At 38.3% G+C, this 17,843-nt stretch overlaps 1 protein-coding gene across 3 annotated transcripts in view; it reads left to right on the forward strand.

The window, feature by feature from the left end:
• The window catches only part of WAC (WW domain containing adaptor with coiled-coil), a 101,499-nt gene that overhangs the window by 56,008 nt on the left and 27,648 nt on the right, over positions 1–17,843 (forward strand). For all 3 annotated transcript variants that reach the window (XM_081087545.1, XM_081087544.1, XM_081087546.1), the window contains exons 4-6: positions 2,422–2,528; positions 11,913–12,028; positions 12,615–12,727. In XM_081087545.1, the coding sequence (XP_080943671.1) occupies positions 2,422–2,528; positions 11,913–12,028; positions 12,615–12,727 (336 nt within the window). The remainder of the gene's footprint in view (positions 1–2,421; positions 2,529–11,912; positions 12,029–12,614; positions 12,728–17,843) is intronic.

Below are 17,843 nucleotides of genomic sequence, written 5' to 3' on the forward strand. Positions count from 1 at the left end.
GGTTTCATTCCCCCAGGCATGAATTGTGACAGCACTTGCAAAATGTTGTGTACCAGGGAAGCTTATTAGAAATTTAGTACCCAAGGCTTTCATTGAATTTGAGTTATTATGTAGCCACCTCTGCCTAGCGTGTACAAAAGTCTGGATTCTCAGTGGGAAAAGCAGGTATGCAGCATAAATCATTGGCACAGTGAGTAGCTCTTAGAATTATTGTTGTGGGAATGCTCCTGAAATCTTGGTTCCCACATGCCAGTCAAGGGCAAGCTGTGCAAGCAAGCCTTTCTAAGGATAACAGCCTTAAGCTTGCTATGTTAACTTTTCTGCTCACTAACCTTATTTTTGACCGATTTCTTCTTGATTTTGTTCATTCACACAATGTTTATTGAAGAATTTATAGTCTACTTTGTGAATAGTTTCGTGTTTTACATAAATACATAGTGTTCAGCAAGATAAAATTAAAAACAAGTAGATGAAGAAAACATCAGGCATCTCAAGATGCAGGCTTGTTGAGGAATTTCCTCTTTGAACCACCTACATTGTGCTCAGTACCTAGGTAACCCTCTTATCACTGGCTTTATTGGGTCTTTGAATCTGCTTTAAGCTGGCCCCTATCCGAGGTTAAATTTTGGCTATCCTTTTCTCTTGTCATACTCTTACTTCATTCTGAGTGTCCAGTCTTACTTATTATATGCAAGGCAAAGTTATTGAATCCCTTACTTTTCACTTCTAATGGAAGAGACTTCCAACTCCACTTCAGAATTCCTAGTTCTACATAGATCTGCTCACCATTTCTATTTAATATCTAAAACCTTATAGTCATCTTCTGTCTGTCCCAGTTCACTCTTTTAAATCTTCTTAGTTTTTTCTGTTGACTGAAATAGTTAAATGAGTTCTTACTCGTTTCTACTCATAACAACTGGTTCCTACTGCTAACTAATTTCTGAACCATTTAAATTGTTCTTCCCTCTTCCAGTTTTTGTTCAAACAGTTGAATTATTTTTAACCTGATGCTGAAAAATAAATATGTGGAATGAATTGAAATACTAACGGTTAAATCTTTTTGTGTCATTAATCAATGTTTTTGCAAGTCTGGATTTTTATACCTTAGCTTTTCTTAAGACAAGAAAAACTGTCATTCCTGATGATCTCTGTGATGTGTAGGGTTATTCATGAAACTTATGAGTTACATTTAAACATTTTTTAGGTAGAGTTGATCCTGTTACTAGAAAACTTGACATTTTTTATCATCTTAAAAGCTAGCACCTTCCAAGAGACTTAACTTTTTAAAAACTTGATACTGTTTTAGTTGGGAAATTGGTGAAGGTATTTAAGAAACTGAGAAATAATTACAAAAACACATTGGATAGTTGTGATTTTCAGGTCTGTATTATTGAATTTTTGTACCTCTTTTCCTCTATATATGTTGTGTTTCTGTCATTCCCTAATAACACTTTTATTTTTAAAAAACCCAGAAGTTGTTAGAAATGATATGGATGAGGTTTTGCTCTTCTATACTAATAAAAGGGTAATATGCTAACTAGACTGGACGTCCTTCTGCACAAAGCCACAGTGGCAGAGGCCAAGGCAGAGGTGGTTAGGGGCTATCAGGCCGTCAGGGGGCCAGCTAGGGGCAATCAGGCAGGCAGGCAGGTGAGTGGTTAGGAGCCAGCAGTCCCGGATTGTGAGAGAGGTATCCGACTGCCAGTTTAGGCCCTATCCCGAGGGCCTATACCGGCATTAAGACATCCCCTGAGTGGTCCCAGATTGGAGAGAGTGCAGGCCCGACTGAGGAACCCCTGCCCCGTGCACCAATTTCGTGCACCGGACCTCTAGTCTAATTATAATAACACTAGATGCCCGATGCACGAAATTTGTGTTGGGGCGTGGGGCCCCTCAGCCTGGCAGTCGGACATCCCTCTTGCAATCCGGGTCCCCTTCCTTCTAACCACCCGTCTGCTCGCTCCCTAGCACTGCTGTAGAGGCGGGAGAGGCTCCCGCCACTGCTGCTGCACTCTCCAGCCATGAGCCTGGCTTCTGGCTGAGCGGCGCTCCTGCTGTGGGAGCACACTGACCACCATGGGGCAGCTCCTGCATTGAGCGTCTGCCCCCTGGTGGTCAGTGCATATCATAGCAACCAGTCATTCTGGTTGTTCCATCATAAGGGCTGCTGGGCTTTTATTGTATAGATTGATTGTTCCTTATTAGCCATGTAGTATACTGGTTTGTACTGATTAACCCACATTTTTAGTAGGCTCACAAATACTGTATGTATTAATAAAGAGCATGAATGTGTATGTATTCCTGATCTTATGTAAAATGGTTTAGGGATATATAATGATTATATTAATATATGTGACATGATAGAAGCCAGTTTAAATTAAATATGAAGTAAAACTTATACTTTACTTTTCTTTTTTTAAGGGACCAGTTACTCTCCACAAGAAAATTCACACAACCACAGTAGTCTTCATAGTTCAAATTCACATTCTTCTAATCCAAGCAATAATCCAAGCAAAACTTCAGATGCAGTAAGTATATAAACACACTTAATTTTGTTTGTTTTTTATTTCATTGCAAAACCCAAAACCCCTCACACCAAGTCTTAAGTCTATATGTCCTAAAAAAAATTTTTTTCCATCTAGCTTTTTCTTAATGTTTCTTAAGATTACTGAGATAATCTTATTAGAATTGAGGATTGTCCAAGAACCATCATGATACTATTTATCAGTATTCTTTTAAAGATCAAGATTTTACCATTGAGATATAAAGAACCTCAGATTGTGAATCTTCTGTAGTTAAAATGTTTAACTTGAGCTGCTCTTTCCATAATATATAAACTTCGTATTGATTTCAGAGAGGAAGGGAGAGGGTAAGAAAGATAGAAACATCAATGACGAGAGAGAATCATTGATTGGCTGCCTCCTGCATGCCCCACAGAGGGGATCAATTCTGCAACCAGGGTATGTACCCTGACGGGGAATTGAACCGTGACCTTCTGAGCCACACTGTTGGGGCTATTCAGCAAAAATTTAATAAGGTTTTAATTTGCCAAGCATATGCTAGGCTGTAGTTATGTAGAACTAAGAAAATATGGCTCATCTGAAAGGAACTTTCAGATCTGTAGGGGGGGACCGAAAAATGAACAATTAAAACAGTGCATGTTAACGTTGCTTTGGGAGCACTCAAGATGAGCATGGACTCCCAGATTGATGAGGGAGGTATTAAAGTGTATGTAATGCTACCCAATAGATTGAATGTACTTTAGCCAGTTAAGAGTTCTAGAATTTGTAATAAGCAAAGGGACAGCACGTACAAGAAAAGTGTGAAATAGTGTTGCATTTTGGAGAACTACAGGATTTTGATAATATGGTACGTTGGGAACAGTTCAGGTTACAGAGATGAGTGGGTGTCACTTACAAAGAGTTATGTATCTTGCAAAGAATGTGAATTTTATATAAAGACACTGGAGACCTAGTGAAGGATAAAATTGGTGAAGTAACATCATATTTGCAGCTTAAAACATATCAGATAGCTATTTGTAAAATACATTATAGAAAAGAAAGAACAACAAGAAAGCTATAGAAATGTAGGTTGAGTCCAGCAGATTTTTGTCTTAATTTTCTGGGTGATCATCAGACTTTTATTGGCATTGAAAGACCCTGTAAACTCGCAGCGGTTCTCAACCTGTGGGTCGCGAACAATAAAAATACATCCTGCATATCAGATATTTACATTACGATTCATAACAGTAGCAAAATTACAGTTACGAAGTAGCAACGAAAATAATTTTATGGTTGGGGGTCACCACAACATGAGGAAATGTATTAAAGGGTCGCGGCATTAGGAAGGTTGAGAACCACTGCAAGGGTCTTTACCTAGTTGAAGCAGTGCGGATAGTACATTTTTATGGAAAATTGAGAGCAATGATCCTATCTAATAAAAGAGAAACATGGTAATTAGCGTACGACCGCTACCCTTCCCATTGGCTAATCAGGGCGATATGCAAATTAACTGCCAGCCAAGATGGCGGCCGGCAGCTGGAAGCGAACATGAGGCTTGCTTGCTTCAGTGACCAAGGACTCCAATGTTCCCCGCCTGCCGCTGCTGGCCTCTGAGCTGCAACTCTAAGCAACTGTGTTACAAATAAAGAAGCTAAACAAAACCCCAGAAACCTGTTTTAGTCGGCCAGGCTTCAGCCAGCAGGATCGCAACATTGTTTCAAATACAGAAGGTAAACAAAGGCCAGAAACCTGCTTTCAGCAGGGAAGGCCTAAGAGTTGGAGCCTCAGAACTAAAGCTGGCCCAGAATAAAAAAAAAAAAAAAAAAAAAAGAAAGAAAAAGGAGCGGATGGGAGCTTCAGTCACCCGCCAGCCTGAAAACAGCCCTCAGCCCCTCACCCAGACTGGCCATGCACCCCAATGGGGACCCCCACCCTGATCCAGGACACCCTCAGGGCAAACCAGTCGGCCCCCACCTGTGCACCAGGCCTCTATATAGTAAAAGGGTAATATGCCTCCCAGCACCGGGATCAGCGTGACAGGGGACAGTGCCCAAACCCCGTGATCGCCCTGGGGCTCTGTGTGTGACAGGGGGCGGGGCCACAACCTTCCTATCCGCCCTGCTCTGTTCATGACAGGGGAGGGCACCCCAACCCCCTGATCAGCCCTGCTCTGTGCCTGATGGGTGGAGCTCCCCAACCCCCTGATTGCCCTGCGGCTCTGTGTGTGACAGGCTGCGGTGCCCCAACCCCCTGATCAGCCCTGCTCTGTGTGTGACAGGGTGCGGCGCCCCAACCCCCTGATCAGCCCTGCTCTGTGTGTGACAGCATGCGGCGCCCCAAGTCCCCCTCCCCCCCCCCCCCCCAACAGGCCCTGCTGTGTGTGTGACGGGGGAGAGCCATAACCTCCCCATCGGCCCTGCCCTGAGTGTGACAGGGTGCGGCGCCCCAACCCCCTGATCCGCCCTGCTCTGTGTGTGACAGGGGGCGGTGCCCCAACTCCCCTATGGGCCCTACTCTGTGAATGACAGGGGGGAGCTCCCCAACCTCCTGATGGGCCCTGCTCTGTGTGTGACAGGGGGTGGCGCCGCAACCTCCCCATTGACCCTGCCTTGAGTGTGACAGGGGGCGGTGCCCCAACCCCCCAATCGGCCCTACCCTGAGCGTGACTGAGGGTGGCATCGCAACCTCCCGATCCGCCCTGCTCTGTGCATGACAGGGGGTGGCGCCGCAACCTCCCCATTGACCCTGCCTTGAGTGTGACAGGGGGCGGTGCCCCAACCCCCCAATCGGCCCTACCCTGAGCGTGACTGAGGGTGGCATCGCAACCTCCCGATCCGCCCTGCTCTGTGCATGACGGGGTGGCGCCGCAACCTCCCCATTGACCCTGCCTTGAGTGTGACAGGGGGCGGTGCCCCAACCCCCCAATCAGCCCTACCCTGAGCGTGACTGAGGGTGGCATCGCAACCTCCCGATCTGCCCTGCTCTGTGCATGACAGGGGGCGCTCCAACTCCCCAATCAGCCCTGCTCTGAGCCCGTCCAGGGGCTGCACCTAGGGATTGGGCCTGCCTTCTGCCACCCGGCAACAGGCTTAAGCCAGCAGGTGGTTATCTCCCGAGGGGTCCCAGGCTGCGAGAGGGCACAGGCCGTGCTGAGGGACCCCCCCCCCCCTTCCCCTCGAGTGCACAAATTTTTGTGCACCGGGCCTCTAGTAATTTCATAAAAATAAATGTAGAATAGTTTTAAATATTGTGCTGATCAGGGTCTAGTTGGGAAAACAGAAGTCATGCTTATTATGTTTAGCACAGTTTAATAACTATATGTAGGATTGATTAAGCAGATATTGCAGGTATTGAGGACTGAATTAAACAAAAAGGGACATTGACTGAACACATAGTGATTACCCCTTTGGGCCGAGGAGCAATAGGAAAAAGTTGGAATTACCAGAACTGAATAGCTTAGAAGGAGGTTCCCTGCAGAGCTGGTGATAGTACCTTTCTTTCAGTGTTGTGATGAAGCTAATTCAGGTTTGGAACAGATAGCTGGAAACTAGAACTGTGGCTGCTAGGCTTCTCTTTTGTCCTCCCTTTTAGTCTTCCTCTAATGGCAGAATCTAACACGATTTATGGCTAAATAGAATGTAATTTGCATTATTCCGACCCTAGCATCACAGAACAGAATATAGAAGGGTGGTATTAAGGCAGGGATAAGAGCTTGATAAACTGTCACAGGTGTTATCAAATTGTTTGTAATGGGTTATTGTCAATGAGACATACACAGGATTTTAGAGTGAATAGCTCTGTGTGTGTGTGTGTGTGTGTGTGTGTGTGAGAGAGAGAGAGACAGAGAGAGAGAGAGCGAGACAGAGACAGAGAGAGAGAGAAATGGCTTTACTAATTTACAAAGTTACACCTCTAAAGTTCTGCTGTTAGGAGCGAAGGCAGGCCCTAAAAACATTATTCAGGGAAGACAAATTCTGATTATTTTGATTTTCAAGAAATGGATTAACAGTGAAACCAGAAAGGTTAAATAATGGGCATCATATAGTCTTGAAAGACCCAAATCATAAAGGATGTCAGGGAATTTCATTATAGGAGTGGAAACTGAAGACCATTACTAGATGGATTTAATATTATGTGTTTTCAGGATCAGGGTTTCTCCTTGCTGTAGATTTTAACTGTTGGTATATAATTAACTTGCAATTAGTGGTCTTTTACATTATAATGTACCCAGCTGTTATGACACATGTATCAGTTAGAGACTGTAAATTTAATGTTACCTGAGAAGAGGGCTTTTGAACATTTCTGAAGGTTTCTTAAAAATTGACTTACTTTCTTAAAATCACTTCAAATGGAAGTTTTTGACGAGTGAATAAAACAAAATCACCTTTCATTTAATATTTTCATAATGAAAGAATAAATGAACAGATGGACATTATTTTAACCTTCTTTAAAAAAAAAGTCTTTTCCCATTTTTGAGGTTTTCAAGTTGTAATTCTATCTTTGAAAATCAGTAAGAATATTATTTAGATTACTACATAGACATCTGATTGTATAGTGACTTATATTTATTAAGTTAACTATTGAAAGTCAAGTCGAAATTACCTTATATTTTTAGTGTTAGAGTAAGATTCACATGTAGTTTCCTTCTAAGTACTCAATAAACATTTATTATATCTAACACAGAGCCTACCTAGCCCATAGTTAATATTTAGGAAAAGCTTTATCGAATGCCTCCTGCATTATCTAAATCATGATAGAACTTACAGGTATTATGTAGACTATTTAGATAAGCTATGCATATTTGTGGCTTTTATAAAAAGAAGCCTCTGGATTTCTTTATTTAGAAAAGTTTTTAATTCCCATTTTAAAGACATTATAATTGAAATCTTCCCTTCTGAGTATCCTTCACCAATTTTGATGTGTTGGGAAACATTTTAAATTCAATCTTAGAGGACTGCAGTATCTTCCAACTTCTTATTAGTTAAATACCCTTTGCATATTTTGGAGCTTTTAAGTTTGAAGTTCTCGAGATCTGTTCTCTGTAACCAATCTTGCTTAAAGATATTCCACTTGCCGAAACCGGTTTGGCTCAGTGGATAGAGCGTCGGCCTGCGGACTGAAGGGTCCCGGGTTCGATTCCGGTCAAGGGCATGTACCAGGGTTGCGGGCACATCCCCAATAGGAGATGTGCAGGAGGCAGCTGGTCGATGTTTCTCTCTCATCGATGTTTCTAACTCTCTATCTCTCTCCTTTCCTCTCTGTAAAAAATCAATAAAATATATTTAAAAAAAAAGATATTCCACTTAATTAAAAAAGAAAAGAAATTTATTAGAGAACTCTAAGGTCTCCATGAAAATCTTCGTTACGATGAGTGTCATCTTTGATGTTGTTATTTTATGAACTACTCTTTATTAACAATTCATAAAGTAATTTTCAGGATTGACTTTCATTTCCATAGTTTAACTTGGAGAAGAATGTCTTGAAGTAAGTAGAAAGGGAGATGCTTTTTTTAAGAAGAGAAAAATCAACAGTCATATAAGAGTACTAAAAGACATTTTGAATTGAAGGAGAGCAGTTAGTGGCTCAGTAACTCTTCAGTGCTAGTCTTGTCTTTTAGAGTAGCCATTTTTAAACTTTTCGTCTCAAGATGTCTTGACATTCATGAACATTAAGAGCTTTTCTTTATTTGGACTCTACAGTATTATCAGTATTTACCATGTTCAAAATTAAAACTGATAAATTTGAAACATAATTGATTTAAAATCAATTGTAAACCCATTATATATATAACGTAATATATGTAATTTAAACATTTTTATTTTTAATCCTCACGTGAGGATTTTTCCCCCCATTGGTTTTAGAGCGTGGAAAGGAAGGGGAGAGGGGGGGAAGGAGGAAGGGAGGGAGGGAGAGGGAGAGGGAGAGGGGGAGGGGGAGAGAGAGAGAGAGAGAGAGAGAGAGAGAGAGAGAGAGAGAGAGAATGAATGAATGAATATTGATTGGTTGCCTCCCAGATGTGCCTTGACCACAGGCAGGGATCGAACCTGAAACTCTTCAGTGTGTGGCTGATTTTCTAACCAGTCAGTCACACTGGCCAGGGCTTTTTATTGATTTTGAGAGAGAGAGGGAGGGAGAGGCGGGGGGAGAGAGAGAGAGAAACATCAATGAAGAGAGAGAATCATTGATCAGCTACCTCCTGCATGTACCCTACTGGGGATTGAGCCCATAATCCTGGGCATGTGCCCTGACAGAATCAAACCAGCAACCTTTTGATGCATGCGTGACACCTAACCAACTGAGCAACACCAGCCAGGGTGGCTTGTAATATATTTTATGAACGATATGACTAAAACAAAAAACAGACATTGAACATCTTTTTAATGCCTGACTTAATAGAAGACACCTAGAATTTGGTATCTGCATTTAGTCTTTTGTGAACAAAAATCTGTACAGGCTGAGAAAACACAGTGCTCTTACGGTAGAATGAGGAAAAAAGCAATCATCTTAGTTTTATTATGAAAATAGTTTTGATCTTGTGAAATGATCTGGGAGTCCCTCAACGGTTCCTGGACAATACTTGCAGAACTGCTGCTTTAGGGCATATGTTGGCAACCACATCAAGCTTAATTTAGAAAACTTGGATGTTTTCAGGCCTTGGATGTTTGCTTAGTTCTTAATTTTAGATATTTTTTAATGATGAACTTAATATCTGTGTATCTAATGTATAACATGGTGACACTATTAATAACAGTGCATTGTATAATTGAAATTGCTAAGAGAGAACTTAAATATTTTCATATAAAAAGATAAGTATAGTGTTAACTAGATGGGCAGAAGAACCCTTTCACAGTATATGTATATCAAATCATCCCTATGTACACTTTAAATAAATTATAATTTTATTTGTCAGTTATACCTCAATAGAACTGAAAAGAAATAAAGTGGAATAAAAAGAAGTTGAACAGCCCTAACCGGTTTGGCTCAGTGGATAGAGCGTCGGCCTGCGGACTCAAGGGTTCCAGGTTCGACTCCGGTCCAGGGCATGTACCTTGGTTGCAGGCACATCCCCAGCAGGGGGTGTGCAGGAGGCAGCTGCTGATGTTTCTCTCTCATCGATGTTTCTCTCTATCTCTCTCCCTTCCTCTCTGTAAAAAATTCAATAAAATATATATATTTTTAAAAAGTTGAACACCTGCTGTTTGTTGCACATTAACATTTAAAAAACTCTATTGTGCCGAAACCGGTTTGGCTCAGTGGATAGAGCATCGGCCTGCGGACTGAAAGGTCCCAGGTTCGATTCCGGTCAAGGGCATGTACCTGGGTTGCGGGCATATCCCCAGTAGGAGATGTGCAGGAGGCAGCTGATCAATGTTTCTCTCTCATCGATGTTTCTAACTCTCTATCTCTCTCCCTTCCTCTCTATAAAAAATCAATAAAATATATTTTAAAAAATAAATAAATAAATAAATAAATAACTCTATTGCTTATAGTTTTCCTCCTCCCACCTTAATCTTTTTTGAGGGTGTAAGAGGGGTGGTGAAAGCTAAAGTTGGTAGTATGTAATAATAATGCTATACCCTGGAACACATACTTGTACTAACCTAAGATTTGATAGGCAAAATCAGTGCAGTGTCGTAGACCCATGCTCTTCAAGGTTCTGGTCTTTGAACTTTTAACTGTTCTGCAGTTGTGCCAGAATTTAAATTAACCATTATTAAGTAAACTTTAGTTGATTTTTTTTTTTTTCCTTAAAGCAAGACTTTGGGCCAGGGATACATTATTCTGTTGCAAACTCCTTATCTCCTCCAGGACAGGCAACAGTTTTCAAACCATCACTGGTGAAGAACACTGGTCTAAACCTCTCTCTCATCTACTCTGGTTCACCTGCCTCAAATCTCATTCTTCTACTTCAGACCAAATCAGTAATCCCATATAATCACTTGCCAAGCAATCAAACCAAAAATTTCCAGCTATATCCATAGAAGGGCTCAGTATGCTTAATAATTTAGCTATAGGAGGTAGTAGGTGGGATAGAAGAACTGAATTTTGCCTTCTGTGATTCCTGTAGCTTTGTGTAACCTGATTCTGCAAAGTAGGGGGATTGAGCATTAACTTTCCACTGATTTTAGAGGTTTGGAGGCACAGGACTGATATCCAAATAGCTTCATTATTTAGAGACATAAACTTGAGAGTATAAACATATAACAGGATCTGCAGAATTTCTTCAACCCTAAAAATTATTATGGCATTTCTAGAATTGGTGTTGATTTAGTAAAAATAATGGAATCTGCAGATGTGAATTTTGATCCTTTTTCTACCACTAATTGTTTCTAGCACCTTTGGACAACTTATAAGTCATCTCCACTTCTTTCCTCCTTGGTAAAATTAAAGTTTGAGTTGATAAAAGTTCCTTTCTTTAAGCTTTAAAATTGTGTCACCCTACACTATGGTGAACCCAGAAGAAGGATAGGCTATCAAAGTATAACTATTTTATTTTACTGGTAAACTTAAAGCTTTTAAAAAAAAATAGTTAAGAAATTCATCTGAAATATACTTGGAATTCTACCAGATTTCCTGTGGCCAGTGCTGCAGGCACTTAAACTTTCACTTTTTGAGATCAGTTCCATGAGAACTGGGCCTTTCGGGTTTTTTTGAATTCCATTCTAATTTTACAGTGCCTTTAAAATAACTACAAGAGAGTGTCTGAGAATGTTCAAAAGACAGACCAGTTTTAGTTATAGGAAAAATGTGTGATGCTGCTGATTATATTATGTGAGACAGGTTTAATAAATACTTGACCCATCTCATGTGTTTTGAAGATGAAACAAATTCATTGCCTTTAATTAGCTTTGTGTTTACATTTTTAAGTCTTGTGCGTTTTTCCCCAATAAGTAACAGTAAATATAAGCAGGTTGTTCTCTATTACACTGTATAAGATAACTATTGTGCCTTGTGAGTTTAGAGCTGATGTGCTCTCATGCCATCAGATCAGTTGAGAGAACTCTCTAATCCCTTACCCCCACCCCCACCAATGTGACTAGATTTCAGCAGTTAAAATTATGATAATGGGTACTTTTGTAATGCTTTTCAAAAGTCAAGATGTTGTGAAGTTAATATTTTTCTTCCTGCACCTAATAAACTAGTATTTATTAATCTGTTTAATTTGATATTTATTAATTTGCTTAACATATTTTATAAAGTTTTTCATTGTTATCTTTGAAGGTTTTCATAGGCTAAGGTCTCCTAAGGTGTGTGTGTGTGTGTGTGTGTGTGATTACATCCTAGATCAGGGCACCTTTATCTTATTAGTCTTTTCATATATACTTTGAAAACCATTGACATTCTTGATATTTCATATCAAGTTATTAAACAGTATTAACATTTTCTAATTTTTAAAAATATTTTTTTAAGTCTTATGATTCTGCAGATGACTGGTCTGAGCACATTAGCTCTTCTGGGAAAAAATACTACTACAATTGTCGAACAGAAGTTTCACAGTGGGAAAAACCAAAAGAGTGGCTTGAAAGGTATTTGCTCTTAATCTAATTGAACAGTATTTCTCATTCTTGATTCTATCGGTTAACATTTTAGAACATTAAACATTATAAGTTTAGGTTTCTTATAGTGATATTTACTCTCCTATTTAATTGCAGTGATTGATTAGTCCATCGTCTGTGTTTGCCATAATTTTCTTTTACCTTAAAAAAACTAGGACAGATTAAGCAACTGTCCATCAGGGCCTTGTGAAGAGTTGGTGTACTTAATTTAAAATTTTATATTAGTTCACATTTATTCATCTTTATTTAATTTGTAGTAGAAATCTTTATAATTCTTGTGAGACAGTATGTTACCTTCATATATGTAGAATTAATATGGCAGAGTTTTGGTTGTAGGGTTAATGTCATATAAATAAGTGGTATAATATTGCCACCAGTGGAAACATTAATGTTTTGTTTGCTGTATCCCATGTGCCACATCAATAACATAATAATATGGCTATATTTAGTTATTTTATTTTGCATATACAATTTTTGTTCAACATTTGGCCAGAAGTGTTATATGTAGACTCATTGTACATGATTTAATTATTATGGGTTTATTTTTTATTTTTAGAGAACAGAGACAGAAAGAAGCAAACAAGATGGCAGTTAATAGCTTCCCAAAAGATAGGGATTACAGAAGAGAGGTGATGCAAGCAACGGCCACTAGTGCGTTTGCCAGTGGAAGTAAGTATTTTTTTCTTTGAAATAGTAATGATGTTTACTTCATTCCTGTAGTTCATTTATGCTGTAGATCTAAGTGCATAAACATTTACATATGTAAACTAAAATAAACAGGAATATAAAGGGTATCTTTATGTTGGATCTGTTTCCCTGATCACCATTTTGTTTCCTGAAAAGGGAAAGTATGCACAGGGGAATAATATACACATGTATTCATTACTATCCTTAATGGCTGTAATGCAGTTAAGTTGGTAAAAAAATAAAACTTCATTTTGTAGATTGACTTCTTTTTAAAACAGGAGCTTCCCCCTACCCATTCACTCCCACCCCCCATGTCGAATTGTGAACTATTAAACTGGGCACTAAAATCCCTTCCAGAACTCCTTGGGCTTTGATTTAATAATTGAATCAATGCCTCACACAGATAGTGACATCAAAGTACCTATTGTTGTTTTTTCAGTGAAAAACTTGTTTTGGAATTGGTTTCAGCATGACCATAGATATGCATAACATTTCCATGCATAACCTTAATGTTCTTTGGAGGTCAGATTTTGTCTATGTGGGACAATATAAGTAGCATACATTTGTTTTTAACTCAAATTTGAATTTGAGTTTCAAGCTGTTACTAGACATATCATGTTCCCAGTGGTTTCTCTTATCTAGAATAAAATTTAAATGCCAGAAAGAGTTTTGGGGCCCTTTATCAAATTTTGAAATATCGAAATTTTGAGAAGAATTTTCAGGTTTGTTCTAGGAATTCGCAGACTTAAGCATTTGAATTTTCCTCCTATAATTCAAAACAAAAAAGAAGATCTATTTAGTCTCAGCAGAGGATATTAATATTTTGATGGGAATAATTATTTAAGATGAAACAGCATAGTTCTGTGGGACTAAATGTTTAAGATATATTTCTTGGAACATTTAATTTTTTATATTAGTGAAATTATACTTAGTTCTTAGAAAACAAAATGATTTAAAGTACTAAAGCTAGCCCTAGCTGGTTTTTCTCAGTGGGTAGAGTGCCAGTGTGCAGATTGAAAGGTCCTGGGTTCAATTCTGGTCAAGGGCACATGCTTGGGTTGCGGGCTCTATCCCAGTAGAAGGTGTGCAGGAGAGAGCCAATCAATGATTCTCTCTCATCAATTGATGTTTCTATCTCTCCCTCTCTAAAATCAATTAAAAAAATTTTTTTAATTGTGTTTCTTAAAAATAAAGTACTAAAGTTAGGAAATTAGGAATGATATTATGAGATGGAAGACTTAGGTTCTAGTCCCATTAAACTTAATATCTTAAATGACTGTGTCTTTTGGCAAACAATTAGAAATGAGATAAAGGCTTTTCTCTCCAGGTTTTTTAAAAACAACAGTACAACAGTAGCACCCAGCTTGTGGGCCTCTTGAACAAATTGTGTTGGGGAGGTGTAGTTGGGTATTGAGGAAGAGTGGCAAATGGGTGTAAAAAAGAATAACTTCTTTTTTTAAAAAAAAACTTACTGTGCTAGGCTTCTCCAGAGAGGAAAAAGATCAGAGCCTAGTATGTCTACTTTAGTCTTTCCAACATAACCTGTCATTTAAGTCATTCCTCCTCCATTGGGATAGAGCAGTGGTTCCCAACCTTTTTTTCGGCCATGCCCCACCTAAGCATCTCTAAAATCCTGATCCCCCCCTGCCCCGTGATATATAATTCTTATTTAAAAAGTGAACTCCTCTATTCACATGGAGGAAGCCTAAAAGGCCATTAACCCTTTGCGGTCATATTAAATTTGGACATGGGTGTCATACTGGTCGGAATTAATTTCCATTGAAAGAGCAGTGATACATAACATGCAAGATTATGAAGGATAAACAAGATTCATTAATTCTTTTTTGGAACTACGTCACTACTAGTAGAATCACTACAAACGTTATCACTTTCTACGTCAGAGTCAGTATTCAAGGTGCCAAAATAAAACTCTTCATTGTTACTTTCAGATTCGCAGTACACTTCTTTCAGTAACTTTCTTTTTGCCATTTTGGAGTACTATTTTGAAATATCTTAACAAGCGAGAATGCCTAATTACAGTTAAACGTAATTTGTAAAGCTTTATTTGAAATTCTGCGAAGTATCTCCGAAGCTTGTCGATTTCTTCACTCTCAAAAGGCGACTGACTCGCCACGGTGTTTTGCATGGCGAGTGTGGAACGACCACGTTTGTTTATATTGAGTTTCGATATCTCCGATTTGTCGGGGCAGTATTTTGGTTCGTGACAAGGTCGCTTAGACACTTAAGAGCTTTCAGAGAAATTATGAACTGATACATGAATGAATAGAGTTAAGATTCGTACGGTTCCTTGCTGTGGTGGCTGAGAGCAGACATACGACCGGAACGGTAAAAAAGCTTTGGTGGCTGAGAGTAGACAAATGACTGTAAAGGGTTAACTTGGTCTAATAAACAAGCTTCCAAAGAACATGGCATCCATGAAAGAGAAAAATAAAAGGACAATTGTTAGAAAAATAATATGAAGTGATATGAAAAATAGCAAGTAAAGCTTCAAAACATATAATAGAGAACCGAAATGCATAAATATGTCACAATATGAGGCCCCTAGAACCATAAGAAATGCAAAAAATTCACTGCTAATAATTCATTCCCAAATTACCCTCCTTAAAAATTAAATTGCCTCCCTGTGGGGCGTATGCCCCACATTGGGTACCACTGGGGTAGAATAACTGAAGGGGGTAATTCGAGATCTGATAGAAATATTGATGGAAGTGAATATACACTTTTTCTCTTTTTAATAAACCATTTTTAAGAAAATCAAATCCGTTGTGTTAATCCCATGACCTAGATACATTTGGGGACATAGACTTTTTTTCTGTCTGCATATAAATAAGTATATATATCTTTTCCACCAAAAATGGAATTATGTGTAACTTTAAAAAATCCTTATTTTCAGTAATATTTCAAAGATATGTTCCCAAATCAGTTTATATTTTTGGATGTGTTCTCATTTATAAATAATCTTTTATACATGGATATTTAGGTGGTTTTGCCTCTTCCTGTTATTGTAAAAAAATGCTAAATATCTTTGCTCACTTATCTGATTACTTCCTTAGCTAATTTTCTAGAAGTGCAAATGATGATTCAGTGGGTCTGTACTTGTGTTGAAATGTAATCTGTATCACATTTTTTGAATTTTAAATAATGTTTGCGAAAGGGCCTCAGCTATATTGTTGCTTCCCCCCCCCCCCCCCCCACCAATTGGTCAACTGAGCTGTACTTGATGTGTTGTAGTAATAAAGACACTAAGCCATTTAAGTGTTTAACTTTATCTAGAAAATGTTGACAGAGTTTTCACATCTGACCAGTACATTAGTGTTCATGTAGGATAAGGCTTAAAGCTCTGTAATTCCAACTGCCAATAAAAGAAATATGTGTGTGTATGTGTTATATGGAAAAATAGGTTTTAGAGCAGTTTTAGTTTGTTGTTTTTGTTTTTTGCAATGTAGCAGATAATGTTATCCAAACTTGGCATTGAGAATTATATGGATAAAATTTTTAATTTGATATTACTGCTACCAGATTATTTTTGTCATCTTTAATATGTGCATTATAAAGTGATTGCTGGATGGTTAGAGAGACTTTAACATGGGGTTTCTCAACAGTTAACACCAAGGATATTTAGAGTCAGGTAATTCTTTGTTGTGGGATGCTGTCCTGTGTGTGTTGTAGGATATATATAGAGCACCATACCTGGCCTCTATATACTTGATGCCTCTCTTCTCCCCAATTGTGACAACCAAAAATGTCTCCCGACATTTGCTAAATATCCTTGTGGGGGATGTGAAAATAGAGTCCCTGCTTGAACTGTTCCGTAGAGTTGTAATAGAAAACTGTTGCAGCTATATCTTTATATCCTGTAATCCTGCTGCTGGGGTATTTTTTTTGTCAAAGCTTACAAATGTTAGAAGAAATATCTTTAATTTCCAACTGAATGTATTTACTTTGACTATTGTAATCATATAGAACTAAAAGGAATTTTTCTTGGTCTATGAAATGAAAGTTCTAGGTAACCAAGTGACAGGATTGGTGGGAATTGGGCATGGTATTATTTCTGTTATGTCTGTCCCTAAAAGTTTCTATCGTAGTAGTATTCTTTTCAGGAAGACACTCTAGAATAAAACTTTTTAAGTTTTATGTGCATGCAAGTTGATAGATTGAGGTTTTTTGGCAGTACCTTCTATTTTGGTTCAACATGTAGGAGCTGTGCACTGATGAGTTGAAAACTGATTTGTAGTTTCAGCATATTTCCTTCTTTGTGCTGTCTTGGTCTCTAGACTTGGAGGAACTATGAATTGGAAAAAAGGATACAGTATTCGACAGGGAGGGCATCCTCTGATATTATCATTACATAGAATGTGCTTTAATCTTAAAATGTTTCTCTACTTGGAAACATAATAAAACATACTGTTTAATTCTTTAGTTACTGATTAAACTGTTGTAATGTAGGCTACAGATTTTTTGATAAATACAAATTTTGTTACCATGATTGTTGATTTTTTCCTTCTTTTGCACTCTCTGTGGAGGCAAAAGTACTTCTGAATTTGAAATATTTTGTGGCTTTAAATTGGAAGAGGATTTGTTTTGAAAGTAACTAATAATGGCAAATGGATTTTTTTTTTTTTTTTTTTTTTTTTACTATGCTGTGGATGTAGGACTTCTGTTTTCAGATAGCATTATCTATAACTTGATTTTATAACCACTTCTGGTATAAAATATGTTCATTGTTAATTCGATCATCCCAAAACAGGTCATTTAAGCCCTCGCACAAACTACTTTAGAGCCCACAAATTAGCTTACTTTAGTGTTCAGGAAGATCAGGCTAATAAAGCTAATATGCCTTTTGTTTAATAATGTGGACAATTCAGTTAATTATTAGAACCAAAGGTCTATATTTTAAAAGATTGGACCATTTACTTTTTTAATTAATAAAATTTTAAAAATTATTTTGCCTGAGTATTTTTAATGTTTTGTTTGAACAACTGTGGTTCTAAAGAATACCCAAAGAGTTGTAGCCCACTTGAAATATTGAGTATAGATTAGTGGTTATAGTTGAGCTAAAATTTTTTCCAGCATTTAG

The sequence above is a fragment of the Myotis nattereri genome, assembly GCF_964212035.1.
Source record: "Myotis nattereri genome assembly, chromosome: 1".
NCBI classification, from domain to species: Eukaryota; Metazoa; Chordata; class Mammalia; order Chiroptera; family Vespertilionidae; genus Myotis; species Myotis nattereri.